The sequence below is a fragment of the Brienomyrus brachyistius genome, chromosome 20, assembly GCF_023856365.1.
Source record: "Brienomyrus brachyistius isolate T26 chromosome 20, BBRACH_0.4, whole genome shotgun sequence".
In the NCBI taxonomy this organism is placed as follows: domain Eukaryota; kingdom Metazoa; phylum Chordata; class Actinopteri; order Osteoglossiformes; family Mormyridae; genus Brienomyrus; species Brienomyrus brachyistius.
Window position 1 is genome coordinate 11,619,213 of NC_064552.1, and position 15,449 is coordinate 11,634,661.

Here is a 15,449-nt window from a genome sequence, read left to right on the forward strand (position 1 = left end):
AGGGGATTGAGGTGGGGGGGCTTGGTGTGATTTGTTTAGTGATCAGAGCCAATAGAAACCCCAGACAGCGATAATATCCACATGTTGGTGACTGAGAGGGGCCAGAAGGGAGAGGCGAGACGTGCCGGGCAGAGCGCAGACACTGGGACGTCGGGCCCAGCTTGCATGGGCGTCAGAGCCGTACCCAGCCACAGGACCGCTCGTGCCGGCCAGCAGCCTCGCACCCCCGCCGGAGCACAGCTTCCGGCGCTCACCTGCGCTGCAGAACCCCGGAAAGCAGGTAAGTGGTGGCCGACCTCCCAGTCACGCCGCCCGGCACCGGGCACCGCCGTCTCCATCCTCGCGTGCCGTCGTCGATTCTCTTACCTGCAGCGTGTCTGAAGGTTGGGATGATTTATACAAGAAATAGTCTTAAAAAGGCTTTGGAGTTTCACGCCAAGTGCTTCGCACACTGGGAAGATAAGGATACTTATGTAACCGTTGAGTGGAAGAATAAACCTGTAATTGTACACCTAACCGCACATGAATAGCAAGGGCCAGCTGGCTCAGATGTTAACTTAAGCAGATTAACATGTGATGCTAATCTTTGAAATATTAAAACATTTAAGTTGAAGCTGTATGTATTATTGCAGGATATCAATGATTTGCAGTGGGTAGGGGGGCTACCATGGGACTTATAAACTAAACAAAAAGTAAACATCTAAAAGTAACCTAATCAGGATTGGCTCTCAGCCTGCATATATTGTTTGGACTTCAAACAGCGACGTACCACACAGGGGAATGTCACGCAAGACCACGTCTGAGGTGGCGACATTTGAATAGGCTGAATGAGGCAGGTTAAGATCTGATTATTTGTTTCGCTGTTTTGTGTTTGGGGCTGGTGACCGCACCACCTTGCACAGTTAGCCTGCTTGTGTTAAAGAGGATTGCATGCGATACCATGCAGTGAGGCAAACACCAGACAAGCTTAATTTTATGAAACAAACACTGTATTTGGGACTCTAGGACGGTGTGTGCCTGTGCACTTCACATTAAGTGATAATTACAAAGAAAGAAGTACTGAAATCGTACACTCATGTTTCTGACCCAGCAACAGAACTGCAGTTTGACATAAAGGCTGATGTTACAAGATAATCTTATTGGGCCAGTTAAGTATTAGACAGTCGTGTGAATGCCTTTTTAGAATGGTTATAGGCAATTGTGCTTCAAGAGAAGAACTGCGGTTTGAAAGGAGCTGGGGGGAAAAAAAATACGTTAAATTCTAAGTGTAAAATTACTACACGTTTTTCAGATGCATAAACCGTACTTAGCTTTTTGCTCCATGGGTCATACTCAGGAGCTATAGGAGCGAGTGTGTGGTGGGTTTCGGTGTTTTCCTACGGGTACAGTGATATCCCCATTGCTGGTAGCCCCACTAATGAAGGACTTCATCCGCTGTGAACGAGCTGAACTCTGCTGTCTGAAGCTGGGGGGGGGGGAGCTTTTCAAATAGACTGGAGCATGCCTAAATACTGGTGGGGAGCTTGGGGTCGGTTTATCGTGACCAGTTATAGCAGAGGGTGTTTCATTAAGATTTTTCCAGCGCAGTCACACATAAAAGTCAGCATGAACAGTCGCTCCGCAGCCCCGCAGCCAAACGATCGCGGTTCCCTTTAGCATGCGTGTTTGAGCAGGACCGACACCGGCTGGGCTGTTGACGCACACCTCTCTCCGTGAATGTCCATAAGGCACTGTACGTAAACCCAGCATCTCCCACCACAAAAAGGCTAATGGGTGCTAGTACTGCAGCTGCACTTCTGTTATTGTACCTCCAGGGTTCAGGGCTTAGCAGACAACAGGACGCTAACTAAAGCCTCAGCAGTATCTCCGCAAGGCGCCTGTCCCACCCCCAACCGTCACTTTCACCATATGAACGCATCTACAGCTCCCTTCACACGCCGCAGCATTTCCTCACATCCACTGTGAAACGGGTATAGCGACAAGACAGAGGGAGCAGGTGGAGCCATGACACACTGGGAATTCCCGACACTACTCCACTGAGGTAGCCAATCAAACTAGACTGGTGATCAGAAGATTGCTGCTTCAACCAAAAGGTTAAAGTAATCATGGCAAAATGTCACGTTAAACCAGCATTAGAGGGAAACCATCACTGCATCCTTATATCAAGGGGTAATTTGATGGTCTGAATTTGTGCTTTGATGCATTCATAGGCTTTCACAGTTGGTCACTGGATCCAGTTCTCTCAATGGTAGCAGGGAATACAAGTGTCAATGGTCAGTGTGCAGTCATGATGCTTATCTGTACAAGTGCACCGTCCCTGAGGGGGAAGCTGCAGTCAGTCAGCCGGTCGCTCAACTCACGCCACGGCCTTGTCATTCTGTGACCAGGTGTCGGATTTTATGCTCCACGCCTTGGGCTTGCCTGGTGGGGGCCAATGTCAGTGCAGGCCAGAGCGCAGTACAATGGCCCACTGCTCAGGCTTAGCACCATTGGGGGATTGGGGGGGGGGCAGGCCCGTAAAATCACAGAGGATTTGAAGCGTTACTGAGAACGCCAAGCCAACCACAGCCAGACGCGCAAAAAAACAAACAGAAACCAAAGAAAAGCCCTGAGGCTTGTTATTTATTTCATACCACATGTGGGAGCTACGGAGTAGAGAATCTCTTTTGAAACAGAAGGGGTAGGCCCACATTAGGGTTATCTCTCAGCTGGTGGCAATTACGGGGTGGGGGGTGGGGGGCTGTGGTTGCAAGCCAATGTCCAAACAGCTCCAGGGTCTCTCATTATAACCACATTGTGCGGGTTCTCTTAAATACCTTGAAATTCTGTTTTCTCAGCGAATGAGCTGGAAGATGTACATTTCGGGAGAAGGCAAGTATGCGTTTTCCATTTTCAGAATAAAAAAAATCCAATTTGAGGTTAATTTATAAAATGGGTTTATGATCATCTGTCCCAGTTTCCGTGGTTATGAGCGCCATGCGACGCTTGGCAGCATCGCCGACACCTCAAAGCGGGATGCGCAGTCTGGGGTAGGGGTTCCTTCAGGCCCGTTGTTCTGGCACCTGTTGAGAGACACACGGACACACAGCATGCCCTGCACCGCTGCCAAGCGCCCGATACGCCTGCGAGGGCCCTGCAGCTCTCTGAAGAGGGCACCTCAGAAGCTGCAGCGGAGCGCTAATCTCCAAATGCTTTACAGTTCTGTGCCCACATTGCCGCTGGCCGCCTTGTCCCTCGATTAACTTTATAGAGGGTTTCTTCAGGCTGAAGTCTAAACAGCCCTGACTCAGCCAAAGCATGTGGGCAGCGCAAACCGCGAGACATCCCACGCTAAAGACGAAACACCCTCAGCACGACACGGTATGGAAAGCGTATTGTGGAGGTACAAATCCCAATTACAGAATTCCACAGTATCAGGGAAAATGTAGTTAAGCAACTTATTATCAATGTCAATGGAATTTGAATTCCATCTGTAAGCACTGTGACGGCTGCATCCTTTATGAACCGATTCCGGTCCCTGCAACAGTCCAACGGCAGAGGAGCCTATGAGGGCTTCATCATGCAGCCTAGGATTTGCAAATCAGTCTGTGGCCACCGGTCTCTGTGCTATTATGTAGTGTAATGTAAGGGGGGTGGGGTGGTACAAAGGTCATGGAGAGAAAGCTGAAGAAGCCTCATTTCATGAAACATGGCTGTAGACTGGACCCCAAAACATTCATCAAAATAAACTGGAACTGAGCGACTCAGGCATTTCAGTTTACAAGCAGACATTAAGCGCAGTACCATGACTCAGTATATAGTTCAGTGGTTAGATCTCTAATTCGAATTGACTAAAATGGATGTTTTAATTCCACAGACTATATTCTTAACAGCAAAAAAAAAAAAAAAAACTGATTATGATGCAAGATGGACACCAGACAAACTTCTGAAGACAGCATGCTGAAACTTCTTGGCACACTAATTTTCAAGCAATAACCAGTGAGTGTCTTTCCACACTCGACATCTGCTGCAAAGATGTCAGCCTGACTGACAGACCTAAGTTCTTTCAGTTCGGCTAATAATTATTTTGGTATAGAATCATCACTCCCGCTGAGCATGACAAAGTGACAAATTAAAGTTAATCTGTCTCTTCCTGTCCTTATAGGAAACCATTTGAAATGAAGGAATACTCTAAGGGGACTGGTGACCCCCGCAGGCATGTTCCTGCGGTTTTTTTAAGAGGTGTGTGTGGGGGGGGGGGGGGGGTTTGTTGGTATCATAATTTTAAAGTTTAACATTCGAACTGTTGAAAGAAGGTCCTGTCTTAGGGGCGCAGTCCTAGGCAAGACGAGAGTCTTGTCGGGTTTTCAAAATTGAATTAAAAAAATCGAGTGGGTCAAATATGTTTACATATCTATAACATGCCTCACATCTAGACTAAGCAAAACCTTAAGGTCTCTGGCAGTGTTTTGTATTGCCGTTGATTAACAGCGATGTTTATTTTCAGTATTTTTATAACTGACAAAACAGCAAATGAAAGTAATGAGTCAATTAAGGAAATTTGGACTAAAGATGACGGATTCATTTCCTGCCTTCTTTACAAGAACACAAACAGTCCTTAAAATTAATGCCTCTTATAGCTTATACACCCATGCATCACATTCATTTCAACCCACTCGAGCTTATGCTGGCTTAACGTTTGGTAGATTTATTACTTGAATGAAGGCAAAAACAAACTTTAAAAAGGTGGAACAAGGGAGGTTCCATGCATCTTGAAAGTTGCCATCACAGTAAAGTAGACATTTCCCATGGGACTTGGGGGGGGGGTACAAAAGATGATTTAAGAATTTGCTGGAAGGGACGTGGTTCCCAGTTCTTGCCAGTAATGTAGACTTATCACGATATAACTGCATGCTAACAAGGCACTCGCTACAGATTTACTTTCTCTTGAAAGGTGAAAACACCTCATAGCCTAAAGCTGGGTCTCCGGAATCCTTGTCTACTTGCACTACAAGTGTGTAAATACAAAGAATTGGAAAGGGCAGATGTATGTGCATGGTATACAACAGAGTATCATGACATCAAAAGGGGAAAACAAAAGCAAGTCTACAAAAAATCTGAAGTATCGCTCATTAGACTTAAAAGTGGAGAGTTTCAAGGTAATGCCTTACAATATGAAACAGGTGTGCAATTCTATTATAAGAACATTTTGAATAATATTACATTCCATCCACATTTAGACATTAAGGGATACTATGAGGAAAAGGCACAGCACATTGCTACGTTTAAGATGAGTGCTAACTGCCCTCCCTGCTTCCCTCCCCCTTCCCGGAAGGATGTACTGGAGTCTCGTGTTATCGGTGCTGCTCCTCGGAGTCCTGGGATCTGCCGTGGAGTCCAGAAAGAACAGACCACAGGGCTCCATCCCCTCACCCTACAAAGGCGGCAGCAACACGTCAGTCCAGCGTGGGCGCAAGCAGGAGGTGCTGGCGTCCAGCCAGGAGGCCCTGGTGGTGACAGAACGGAAGTACCTGAGGAGGGACTGGTGCAAGACCCAGCCGCTTCGGCAGACCGTGGCCGAGGAGGGCTGCCGGAGCCGCACGGTCATCAACCGCTTCTGCTACGGCCAGTGCAACTCCTTCTACATCCCGCGGCACATCAGGAAGGAGCAAGAAGCTTTCCAGTCCTGCGCCTTCTGCCGACCGCACAAGTTCACCACGCTGACGGTGGAGCTGGACTGCCCTGACCTGCAGCCCTCGTTCCGGCACCGGAAAATCCAGCGGGTCAAACAGTGCCGGTGCATCTCAGTCCACGTGGCAGAGTCTGGCAAGCAGTGATGCCCGGAAACCCGGATGAAGGGGCTGCGCAGACTGTTTTACTTATTTCTTCGTAAAGGAGAGATTTTACCAGGGGTAGTAATGCAAAGGGGACACACCTCTTAAAAAAGACACAAAGCAAATTGAAGTTTAAGGTGCCTTGGTGCACCAGTACCTTAGAATGAGTAGCTAGTCCACAAATACCAAGATTCCTTTGATTTTGGGTGAGGGGGGAGCGTGGGGGGAGACAAACCTAACTATATAGATATATAAAAATATATATATTTATCACATTTCATGGTTTGTAAATACCTCAAGTCACATGGGGCATAGGTATGCAAAACCTAAACTGGCCGACTGAAGTATCAAGCGGATAAATGCAAACTGACGACTGTCGTTGAGAGCTGCAGACGGCAGCCCTATGTGGATGGAGCAGCTGAGAATCTGGCTTCAGTACAGATGGGAAGGTCTTTAAAAGCTTTCTGGGGGGGGGGGGGGGCAGCTTCAGATGGGGAGGGAGTGCCAGAGACGCCATGGAGACAGAGTGCCAAACTCATAGCGAACGTCAAGTGAGCCCAGCGGTGATAAGAGCAGGTGTCTTGGTCCTGGCTGAAGGGACTCCTCAAATGACCTGGAACAATGCGGACATCGTGTGGTGGCAGCTGGGGTGTGGGGCGGGTGGGGGAGGGGGCGGTAGTAAGCGGAATCCATGGGAACAGGAATCACATTGCTTATATCAAGAATGGGTAAAGGAGACGCATACGAGGAAAAGGTGAACACCTAATAAAGTGTATATATCTAGAGAAAATGAATTCTATTAAATCTATTTCATATAGAGGTGTGTGTATGTCTTACTATTGTGGGGAAAATAAACAAACAGGAAGTGCAACATAATAGGAAACCAGGGAAGATGTGAGTGGGAGTAATCAAATAAAAGCTGAGTTTATTTATCCATTTATTTTATATAAATTACATTTTTCCCAAAACAAAAATTCTAATTAGAAACACTTATTGCACATGGGGATAAACTTTAAAGGACTCCAGGATTATTCAGTGGTAATCACATCGGGCACAGAACCAGCATGCTGGGATAGAAGTAAAAATTAACAAAAATATGTTACATAAAGATTTGAACACTACTTTACATAGATAAAAACATAGAATAGCATCTTTAAATAAGTAACCCAAGTCAAGCATCGAACCTCAATGCAGTCTGAGACCTCTGAGGGTGAGAGAGAACATGACACTGGAGTGAGAGACACTAATCCAGTCCAAACCTTGCAGGCCATGCTCACTGATCATCCATGCAGACCGTTACATTGCTCTAGGGACACCCTAACAACGTTCTCGGTGATGTGCGCACCCAGGCTATCCTGAGACTCACTCACACAGAGTTACACTGAGCTCCACCCTTTGGGGGCAATCAATCAGTTAGCTGGTGCCCCACTCAGTTGTGGCTACTCGTTTTGACACCAAAGCCGCAACTGGTTGTGGGGAACCCGAGGGAACACTGGACATCTGAAGAAAAAGCCCAAATCAGTACGGTAATATAGCTTAGATATAGACTCGTCAGATAAGACCCTCCAAGAAAAGCGAGTTGGCACGCTGTAGCTGGACTGCCAAGCAGATTTTCTTCCCCCTCTTTTTTTATTACTTGTTGGAAGATGGTAAGAACACTGGCGACTGGGTACTTAATGTCTAAAAACCCCTGGCTTAAGGTGGTCTAGAGGGTTGCCAGCTATTGTTACAAACATCTGACCACCGCACTAAAAACACTACTACCTCCACCGTGACTGAAATGGCAAAAACACTGCCCATTAAACAATTAGTCTCAGCAGATTAAAGCGACTCCGTTTCCTCCAACTTCTCCATTACAACGTGCAGCGAGGTCAGTTCTCTTTATACATATTTACACATTAACACATTTCCACGCACACGCACAGACACGCACCCACGCACATACACACATTTAAATTTCTGTATTGGCTAAAGCCCATCTGCAGTTTTCTATTGCTTAAAAATGCACTTACAGGACCCTATAGCAAGGACTGATGATATGTACCAGCCATGGCCAACTGAAGGTGGCACACGAATGCCACAGTGCGGGGAAGAGGAGGGTGTGCTGTGAGGTCCATCAACCATTATCGAATAAGCTCCACTGGAGGTCTGCTGCTACTGCTCTCCTGGAGCTCAGGTGGACCGAGATCTTACTGGAAACTTCTTCCCCTCAATCCCGTTTGGGCCGTATGCATTTAGGGTGAAGTGGTGGACTCAGCCAGTATGGCTACAGTATCCGTAGTGCTGGTTTGGGAGAGGGGGGACATAAGAGGAGAGTAAGAAAATTTAAAATCTAGACTTAATTCTCAACACGTTTGTTTTTGTGTTGTTATTCTGTGCCATCATCTCCTGGAAATGAAGTATCTGGGCTCTCCGGTGGTTCAGATCTTCATGCCAAGTTTTGCTTTCTGTAAAACAGAAAAGTAGATCAAATAAATCACGTCACTGTTTATTTAATGGCCAAACAGGGCCACGTGCTCGTGCTGAGAGCGGCAGTAGAGCAGTGTGCATGGTGACTCCTGATGGAAGCGGGACTTTCATCGGCGCCATGCTGCCAGACGCCAGGCATACTTACTATCCCAGAAGCATGCTTCGGTTTGACGCTGTATGACGCTTTCTCCTTCGCCTGCCTGAAACACTCCTCTGCCACTTTCAACCTGAAATATGAAAACGGATATTAAGAAACGATGACCATGTAAGAGCTTGCCCTCAGAGAGGCTCCCCAGAAACTGGTGTCATCAGATGCAAAATGGTGCCTTTCTGAAAAGGTGAAACGAGCGCATCGCAGAGCCGCCCCCAGTACCAGAGATCACTGCTTCTGCAGAGGTGAGCCACCGAGCTCCAACAAAACAGACTAATCTCAAACTAATGAACCACACCATACCAGTGCGCTAGTAAGTGAATGTCTTCCCCTGGCTTGCATTCAAACATGTGCGGGTCACAAGCACAAGTGAACTTCTTTTAAACCCAACTATGCGGACCCTGATCCAGGACATCCTGTTCAGGCGGGGTGGGGTGGGGGGGGGGTCACAAACCACTTGCTTGAGTTTCTCCTGCTGCAAACAATGCAAGTCAATCAGTCCAGTTCAGTCCAGTCCAGATCCAGTCCTCCTTTGGTGTTGTCAACCTGAGGCCTACCTCTGGGCCCCGCAGAACAGACCATTCCAAAAGAGTGAGCTGACAGCGCTCACTACCATTTCCTCATTAGTGCAAAGGAAATGCCAAACGTTTTATTTTCTCCCTCTATGTTATTAGTGCCATTATTGTTAATTAAGGGTCAAATTGCTGTTATTGATGTTGTAATCAAGATCCAAACTCAAACATGAATCTGAATAATTGCAGGTGGATATTTAGGGGATGTGAGGGTGATGGAGGGGGTGGGGGAGGTTCAGCAAAAAATATCAAATGGGGGGTCAACACATACGAACCAAAAAAGAAAAATAAAGATTGCTGGAATAAATCCAGCAACTAGTAAGAATAGCTGTTGTCCCTCAATGAAATGTTGTTATCTAAAATATCTTAACTGTAAATATTTCAAAACCAGTTAATGCAAAGACTATAAAATGCAAACATCAAACACCACGTCACAGCTTAAATAATGGTGGCAAGTAAATAAGAAGTGTCATCTGGCTGGGTGTCAGCTACAGAATCATACAGTAACTCAGTTCTGACTTTAAAACGGCAGTAATGCTTTTCAATACTATTAAACCTACAGAGCATCTCCTGAAACCTAGATGTGGGACACTGAAGTGCTCTTATAATCTCCAAGGCTCAGCCCCTCCAAACATCCCTCCTGCAATATAATGAGGTTCAGCTACGAGTTACAATGACCGTTAGAGACACAAAACCGTAATGAATATTCTACTGACACCCAAATAGACAGGAGCTATTCAATTACATTTGATCATTTTGCAATTTCATACTTTCAATGAACATGGTTAAGTTTGAAATGAAGGTCAGACTTAAGGAACTGCAGTGTAAGTTCAGGACAAGTAACAGTGTATTAGTGTAAGAATAAAAATTGCTTTGTCATGCTTCTCCGGGATGGTAGAACTACATGTTCTTTTTAATTGGATTTCAGAAGTCAAGAAAGTGTGACTGGCTGCTTCATTACACCTACATCAACTTGCTGCTACGTAAATGTGTCACACAGCTCATTCAAAAGCAGGGGTGCTTTAACGTTCGAAACACGTACAGCACTCAGTCACTGGCTAAACATCCCAAGACGTTACAACAGCTTTCAAACTTTGATAAAAGGACCACGGCCTGAAAAGACACACCCAGAAGTGTCTCTCAAACATCATTAATTCTTTAGTAGAAAGGTTCAAAACACAAGCTTCTGGAAAAAGTTAGATTATATCTGGCCACCCTCTGTAACAGTGATGATATCACACATTAGCCAAACAAAGCTAAAATGTCCCGAAAACTATGCCTGGCCCGTGCTCCTAATAGGCCAGCGCCCCTTCTGGTTCTGGTGACTGGTGCACTCTGAGCTTAGAAAGGCAACAAACATTACATTTACATTAAATTTATGCGTTCAGCTGATTCTCTTGTCAAAAGTGACATACAAGTGGGACAGATTACAAGCATTACACAACATCCTGCTAGGAGGCAACAGTAAGGCTATTGCTCAATTTTGGTGGTTTCCCTTTAAAAACAAACAAACAAGGTTTGTTCATTCAGCTTTTTTGGTCAATGGGGAATTTCCACTTGAACCAGAGTTCCCCATTACATTCTTCTCATCCCATAATTACCGGAAAACGGTTCCCCTGTTTAAGGACTGTGACGCGACGGAACAAATCCACAAACACGCAAGACGACGGATGGCATTCAGGTCAATGTCACATCATGAACACACCTCCTACCTAAAACAAAAACAGAGCCCTTTGTTCGTATTCCGACGACATTTACCATTGTAATAACTTCCGCAGAACAACATCTCTAGTGAAAAGTACCCTTTTAAGCAATTATTCAAAAGGTTTTGTTCCTATCCTGAAAATGCCTGTATAAATCAGTAATATGCTTCAAAGAGCTCCTTTGATGTCATCACATGAGCTGATTATAATTTCTTCCATATAAAATGTACCTTAAGCCCAAAGCATTGTATAATTATGATTTACACTACTAATCGACAGCCCACTTTTTTCCACGTATGGGCTAAAAGTTGCTGACAACATAACAGCGCATCAAAGGAAATCATCGAACACGCCGAACAAGAGGAACACATACTTGCATTTACCGGAGAAATAAGGGATATAAAGCATCCATTTAATATAGAGTGGCTTTATAAATATGTCAGAGCTGATAAGCATCAACGCAAGATGCTTGTGCGCTATGATCGGCTTTGTAAGAGTGCATAACGTCAACCTGATACTTTAATAACAGACCTTAAGGGAAGAACCCAAGTCCTCCAGAAGTAGTTTTCACTTTCCCATTAAAGCTGCTTCTCCTGGCTACTTCCCAGCACCACTGGCCTTAAGTGTAACAGCTAGAGACTGAATTATGCATAGATTAAGGACTGATTTGCACAACTTAGCATTTTGGTGCTAAGTGGCTTGGCTGAACTGACCTTTGTGACCCAGGAGACGATGAGGGCATCTTGCAATGGCTTGTTATACCTGGAATGCCTAAGTCTGAACATGGCATACGGAAACAATCTCCGGATACGCACACTAAATGTTGCCCCATCAGAAGAGAAAGCCACTAGGGCTATCCTCCTTCAAGGTCTCACCACAGCCCCCAATTGGACCTGACAACTCCCTACTCCATGGTTACTCAGTCTTGTTCACTTGGTCATGACAAAGGCCATTTCTTACCACGCCCACGCAGACTTGTCTGCTGTCACTGAAGATGTTTACTTTCTGGCCAACACACTACTGACACCCTTAGAGATGTGACAGGGGAGCCGTTCATTTCGGGTTTAACTTCCTTGACCCTCCCAGCTACTGAAAACATCCAAAGAATCAGTTCCTCTTCATCAAAATGCCATAACTGGTCCCAGAAGAGCTTAGTGTCTAAACTGCAGAAAGCGGCTGATGTTTTGTCCCAGTCAGGAAGGCAGCGTATAAATGAAACTGGTGTCCAGTGTGGAAAGATGGATATAAAGAAAGCTTTATAACACCAGCATGTAATTACACACTGAACTCATCTCAGGTCAGGGATTTAGAAATGATCAGGAAATACAGAAATTGAAGCTGACGATTTTAGTCACATAAGATCATTCCACCACTTGGAACACAGCTAACGTTCCCATATTTTAAACTGACCTGCAGCGCATTAGGCAATGCGGCCATGGAAGACTTTCCAACCGTTTCTGAAGGCAAACTAAATTAAGATGATTGATCTAGTTGTTAAGGGTCCACTCCCTTCAAACCAAGCACAGCTGAAGTGTTTACGTGGGAGAGAATTATGGGGTGCCCAGGCAGAGAATAGACTCTCAGTAGTAGACTCTAGCATCCGAGCTGTCAGAGACACAGACAGACACACACACACACACACACACACACACACACACACACACACAGCGAGCCACACAAAAATGGCTAATCAACTGAGAGAGATCCCACTTCACCCACCATTGGACACCCGGAAACCCACTCTTGGTTGCCGTGCTCATGAGGGTCAGAGGTCTATGCCCCCACTGAAAACCTGCGTGAGAATTGTTGCCACAGGTCCAAATATGGCATACTTTTTGATAGGGTCATGGTCCATCCCAGAACTTTCACTTGCAAGTAATTACTTTCTTTGAGAGAGAGAGAGAGAGAGAGGGAGTGTAATGGTGACAATTACACAGCTGTGAAGACCTAATTGAACAATTTGTTTTTTGGTTTCCAGGGTAAAAATAAAGAGGCCCACAGCAGAGGACATTTCCAAATAACTTCAGCCTGGTAATACAAATTAAATGGCAGAACACTTACGCAAAAGAGCTAGTGTCATGAGTATGTTTAAAATTCATTGCTTTCACTATGGATAAGATCTTGAATGGGAGAACTGGGGCAGTCCTGGAACAGACATTAAGTTCCCTTTATTGATGAGCATAACCATGACAACACAATGAATTACACATAATAGTATACCCTAAAACACACAGTAAGTGGGATGGCAAGTAGAGAGGTTAATTTAGGTATACTCATACCAAAGGAACATTTCAGAAGACAGTACCTCTTTTACTGTCTGCCCATTATCCAATGTCTAGTGAAGGCCAAAGCACAACCCTTAGGTCTGAGCTATTTGAGGTGGTGCTCTCATTAATAATTTACTCAGTGCAAGTGAAGCCCTGCACTGTGGAAAGCAAATGGTCACTAATGTGAGGGGGTTTTGTGAGGAGAAACAGAGTTACTCATTTGTAAAATGTCACAGATTAAATTAAATGGAATTCCTCGTTGGCACAGCTGAAGGTCTTGCTTAAGGATTTCATGCAATGTGGGAAATTTTAATATCCCATGCAGTACTGGAGAGCACTACAATTTGCTGTAGTCTTATCACACACTGAACAGAACCCTTCTTCCTTGCAGGATCATGCGATCCTGGTGGAAAAAATGGTGGGAGATCTGTGCTTGTGTATCCCGTACTACAGCACACATTGCTCAGTGATGACTGCACACAGAAAGTTCATAAACAAAGATTTTTAAAAGCTCTGCTGTGGAGTACTAACTATGTGACACTACACAAAGCTAGAGAGTATATGAGATGTCCCTTAAGAGTCAGTAACTGAAAAAGGCAACCCCCCAATGAGGTGTACGAAGTGTCCCCTCTGTGGTGCCCTCGGGAGGAAAGGGGGGGGGGGAGGGGGTTCCCTGACACACTCAGACCCAGAAGGCTGCCATCACACTTGAAAGGTGACATATCTGGATGCCAAAAGAGCAGAAAACTTTGAAGCATCTCCAAGAGCCTGTCGGCCTACTACTGGCAAACACTTTAGTATCGTTGAAAGCAGTGAGCGGATAGCCAATCCCCATCTTCCTCACTTCAATAACTGTACCCAGGTATGTATTCCTGTCAGACAGATCAGAGTCTCCTGGCTCCATCCAGACTGGGTTGTGGGACAACTTTACGGCTCGGAGGAAGGGCTGACTGTTCGTGACAAATTAGCACATTGCAACAGCATGGGGGAAATTCCTTGAGGTTTTTAAGGTACCACTGGATGGGAAGGCAAACACGCTGGAAGCAGATCTCCTGATTAAGGGGTAAAGCAAATGTCAGCAGAAACACAAAACCCTGACGTCTAGCTCTGGGGGCCAATCTGCTTGCTGAGAGCCATTTTGATAAAAAATGGTTTTGGTTTGTGGTGGCCTGTAATGTACTGTTCACAGTGCTTATGGCAGGCGGTTCAGGTGCAAAAGACGCTGCCTGTATCTCATGCGTTTTAGATATTTCATAGAGGAACAACATACCTGCCTGGGGTAGAGCCTGTTTTTTATTTTTTTGCAAAACACATACTTCAAGACAATTTTACTGTAATCTCTAGTGTGTTTAAATCTCCAAACAATTTTTTTGAGAGATTCATTAGTAGTGTAAATGGCAATATCAGAAACAAATTTGTATTCGTATTGAATTTTTATTGTTAATTGTGGAATAATTATAGCAAAAGATCAGCATTCATGCAGTTGCACCCCATGTTGGAGCGACTGGACACTAAGACCATATGCATAGTCGTATGACAAATTTAACCACACTTTACCCACAACATGCTCTGGAAGTCAAGCCATGGGGCATGCTAAAAGGTTAAAGAAACAAAATGCATTTTTGCATTTCAGTGTAGATTCATGGCAGATATTCATGCCAGAACAGCGCGTTTCAAAAGAATATATAAATATATAAAACATTCTTATTTCCAGTTATCAGCACCGGCTAATTTGTATTTGTTGACATTTGTTGTGTTATCAGAAAACCTCATCACACCACTGGAAGCTAGCTTTTCCAGTCAAGCGTTCTTTTTATTATTCGGGTTAAAAAAATAGACGTGGTTCATTTCACTAGCTCTCGACTTTTCAGTGAATTTTAATGAGCCAGATATAATCTAATATTAAACAGATGGCAGATGTTAGGAGAAACCTGTGTGCAGATGAAGTCAACCCCAGGGACGACAGTAATAATGGAGAGAATGCACCTCAAGTTTGTACTGACAAAAGGAATGTCACACTGCCACTTTTGTGCTCAAAACAAGGACGCACAGAACTTTGTCAAAGTCGAGCATTAAGGTGCCTATTCATACAGCTGCAGACTTATAATAATAAACTCTAAGTCGATGAGGACAGAGAAGAAAATAGAATATCTGCATCCTAAAAGCATAATCTGTTAATAGTCCAGAAACCTTCATTACTTTCAGCAAGCACAGAAGGATTAAAGGAAGATGCTCTATTTACTCTTGGTCTACTGACATGTGTGAGCCCAGCATGGAACTGATTTGTAGTACAGCAACTCATCTCAGGAGTTTCAACAATACAGCGTTCCTTAGTCACTCAGTGAGCACCCTGTAGCTGAGTTGATCTCTTCTTTGGAAGGAGCCTACTAGACTTGCATGGCACCTCAACAGCTAGCTCACAGGCAAATGCATCACCAGAGGTGGAAATTTCAGGTCCAGAAAGTACAAATCCA

At 44.9% G+C, this 15,449-nt stretch overlaps 2 protein-coding genes across 4 annotated transcripts in view; one reads left to right on the forward strand and one right to left on the reverse strand.

The window, feature by feature from the left end:
• Window positions 1–63: 63 nt before the first annotated feature.
• Window positions 64–6,630, forward strand: LOC125715908 (gremlin-2-like). Its single transcript, XM_048987963.1, has 2 exons — window positions 64–280; window positions 5,315–6,630. Exon 2 carries the CDS (start codon window positions 5,316–5,318, stop codon window positions 5,814–5,816), a length of 501 nt encoding a protein of 166 aa, XP_048843920.1. The 5' UTR covers window positions 64–280; window position 5,315; the 3' UTR covers window positions 5,817–6,630.
• Window positions 6,631–6,737: 107 nt separating this feature from the next.
• fmn2b (formin 2b) overlaps window positions 6,738–15,449 on the reverse strand; it is a 55,216-nt gene continuing 46,504 nt past the window's right edge. For all 3 annotated transcript variants that reach the window (XM_048987962.1, XM_048987961.1, XM_048987960.1), the window contains exons 18-19: window positions 8,428–8,509; window positions 6,738–8,260 (exon numbers count right to left, since the gene is read on the reverse strand). In XM_048987962.1, the coding sequence (XP_048843919.1) occupies window positions 8,234–8,260; window positions 8,428–8,509 (109 nt within the window). In that variant the 3' untranslated portion in view covers window positions 6,738–8,233. The remainder of the gene's footprint in view (window positions 8,261–8,427; window positions 8,510–15,449) is intronic.

Excerpts from the sequence above, each read along its gene's own strand:
- LOC125715908 (XM_048987963.1), top strand. The coding sequence starts at position 5,316 with ATGTACTGGAGTCTCGTGTTATCGGTGCTGCTCCTCGGAGTCCTGGGA.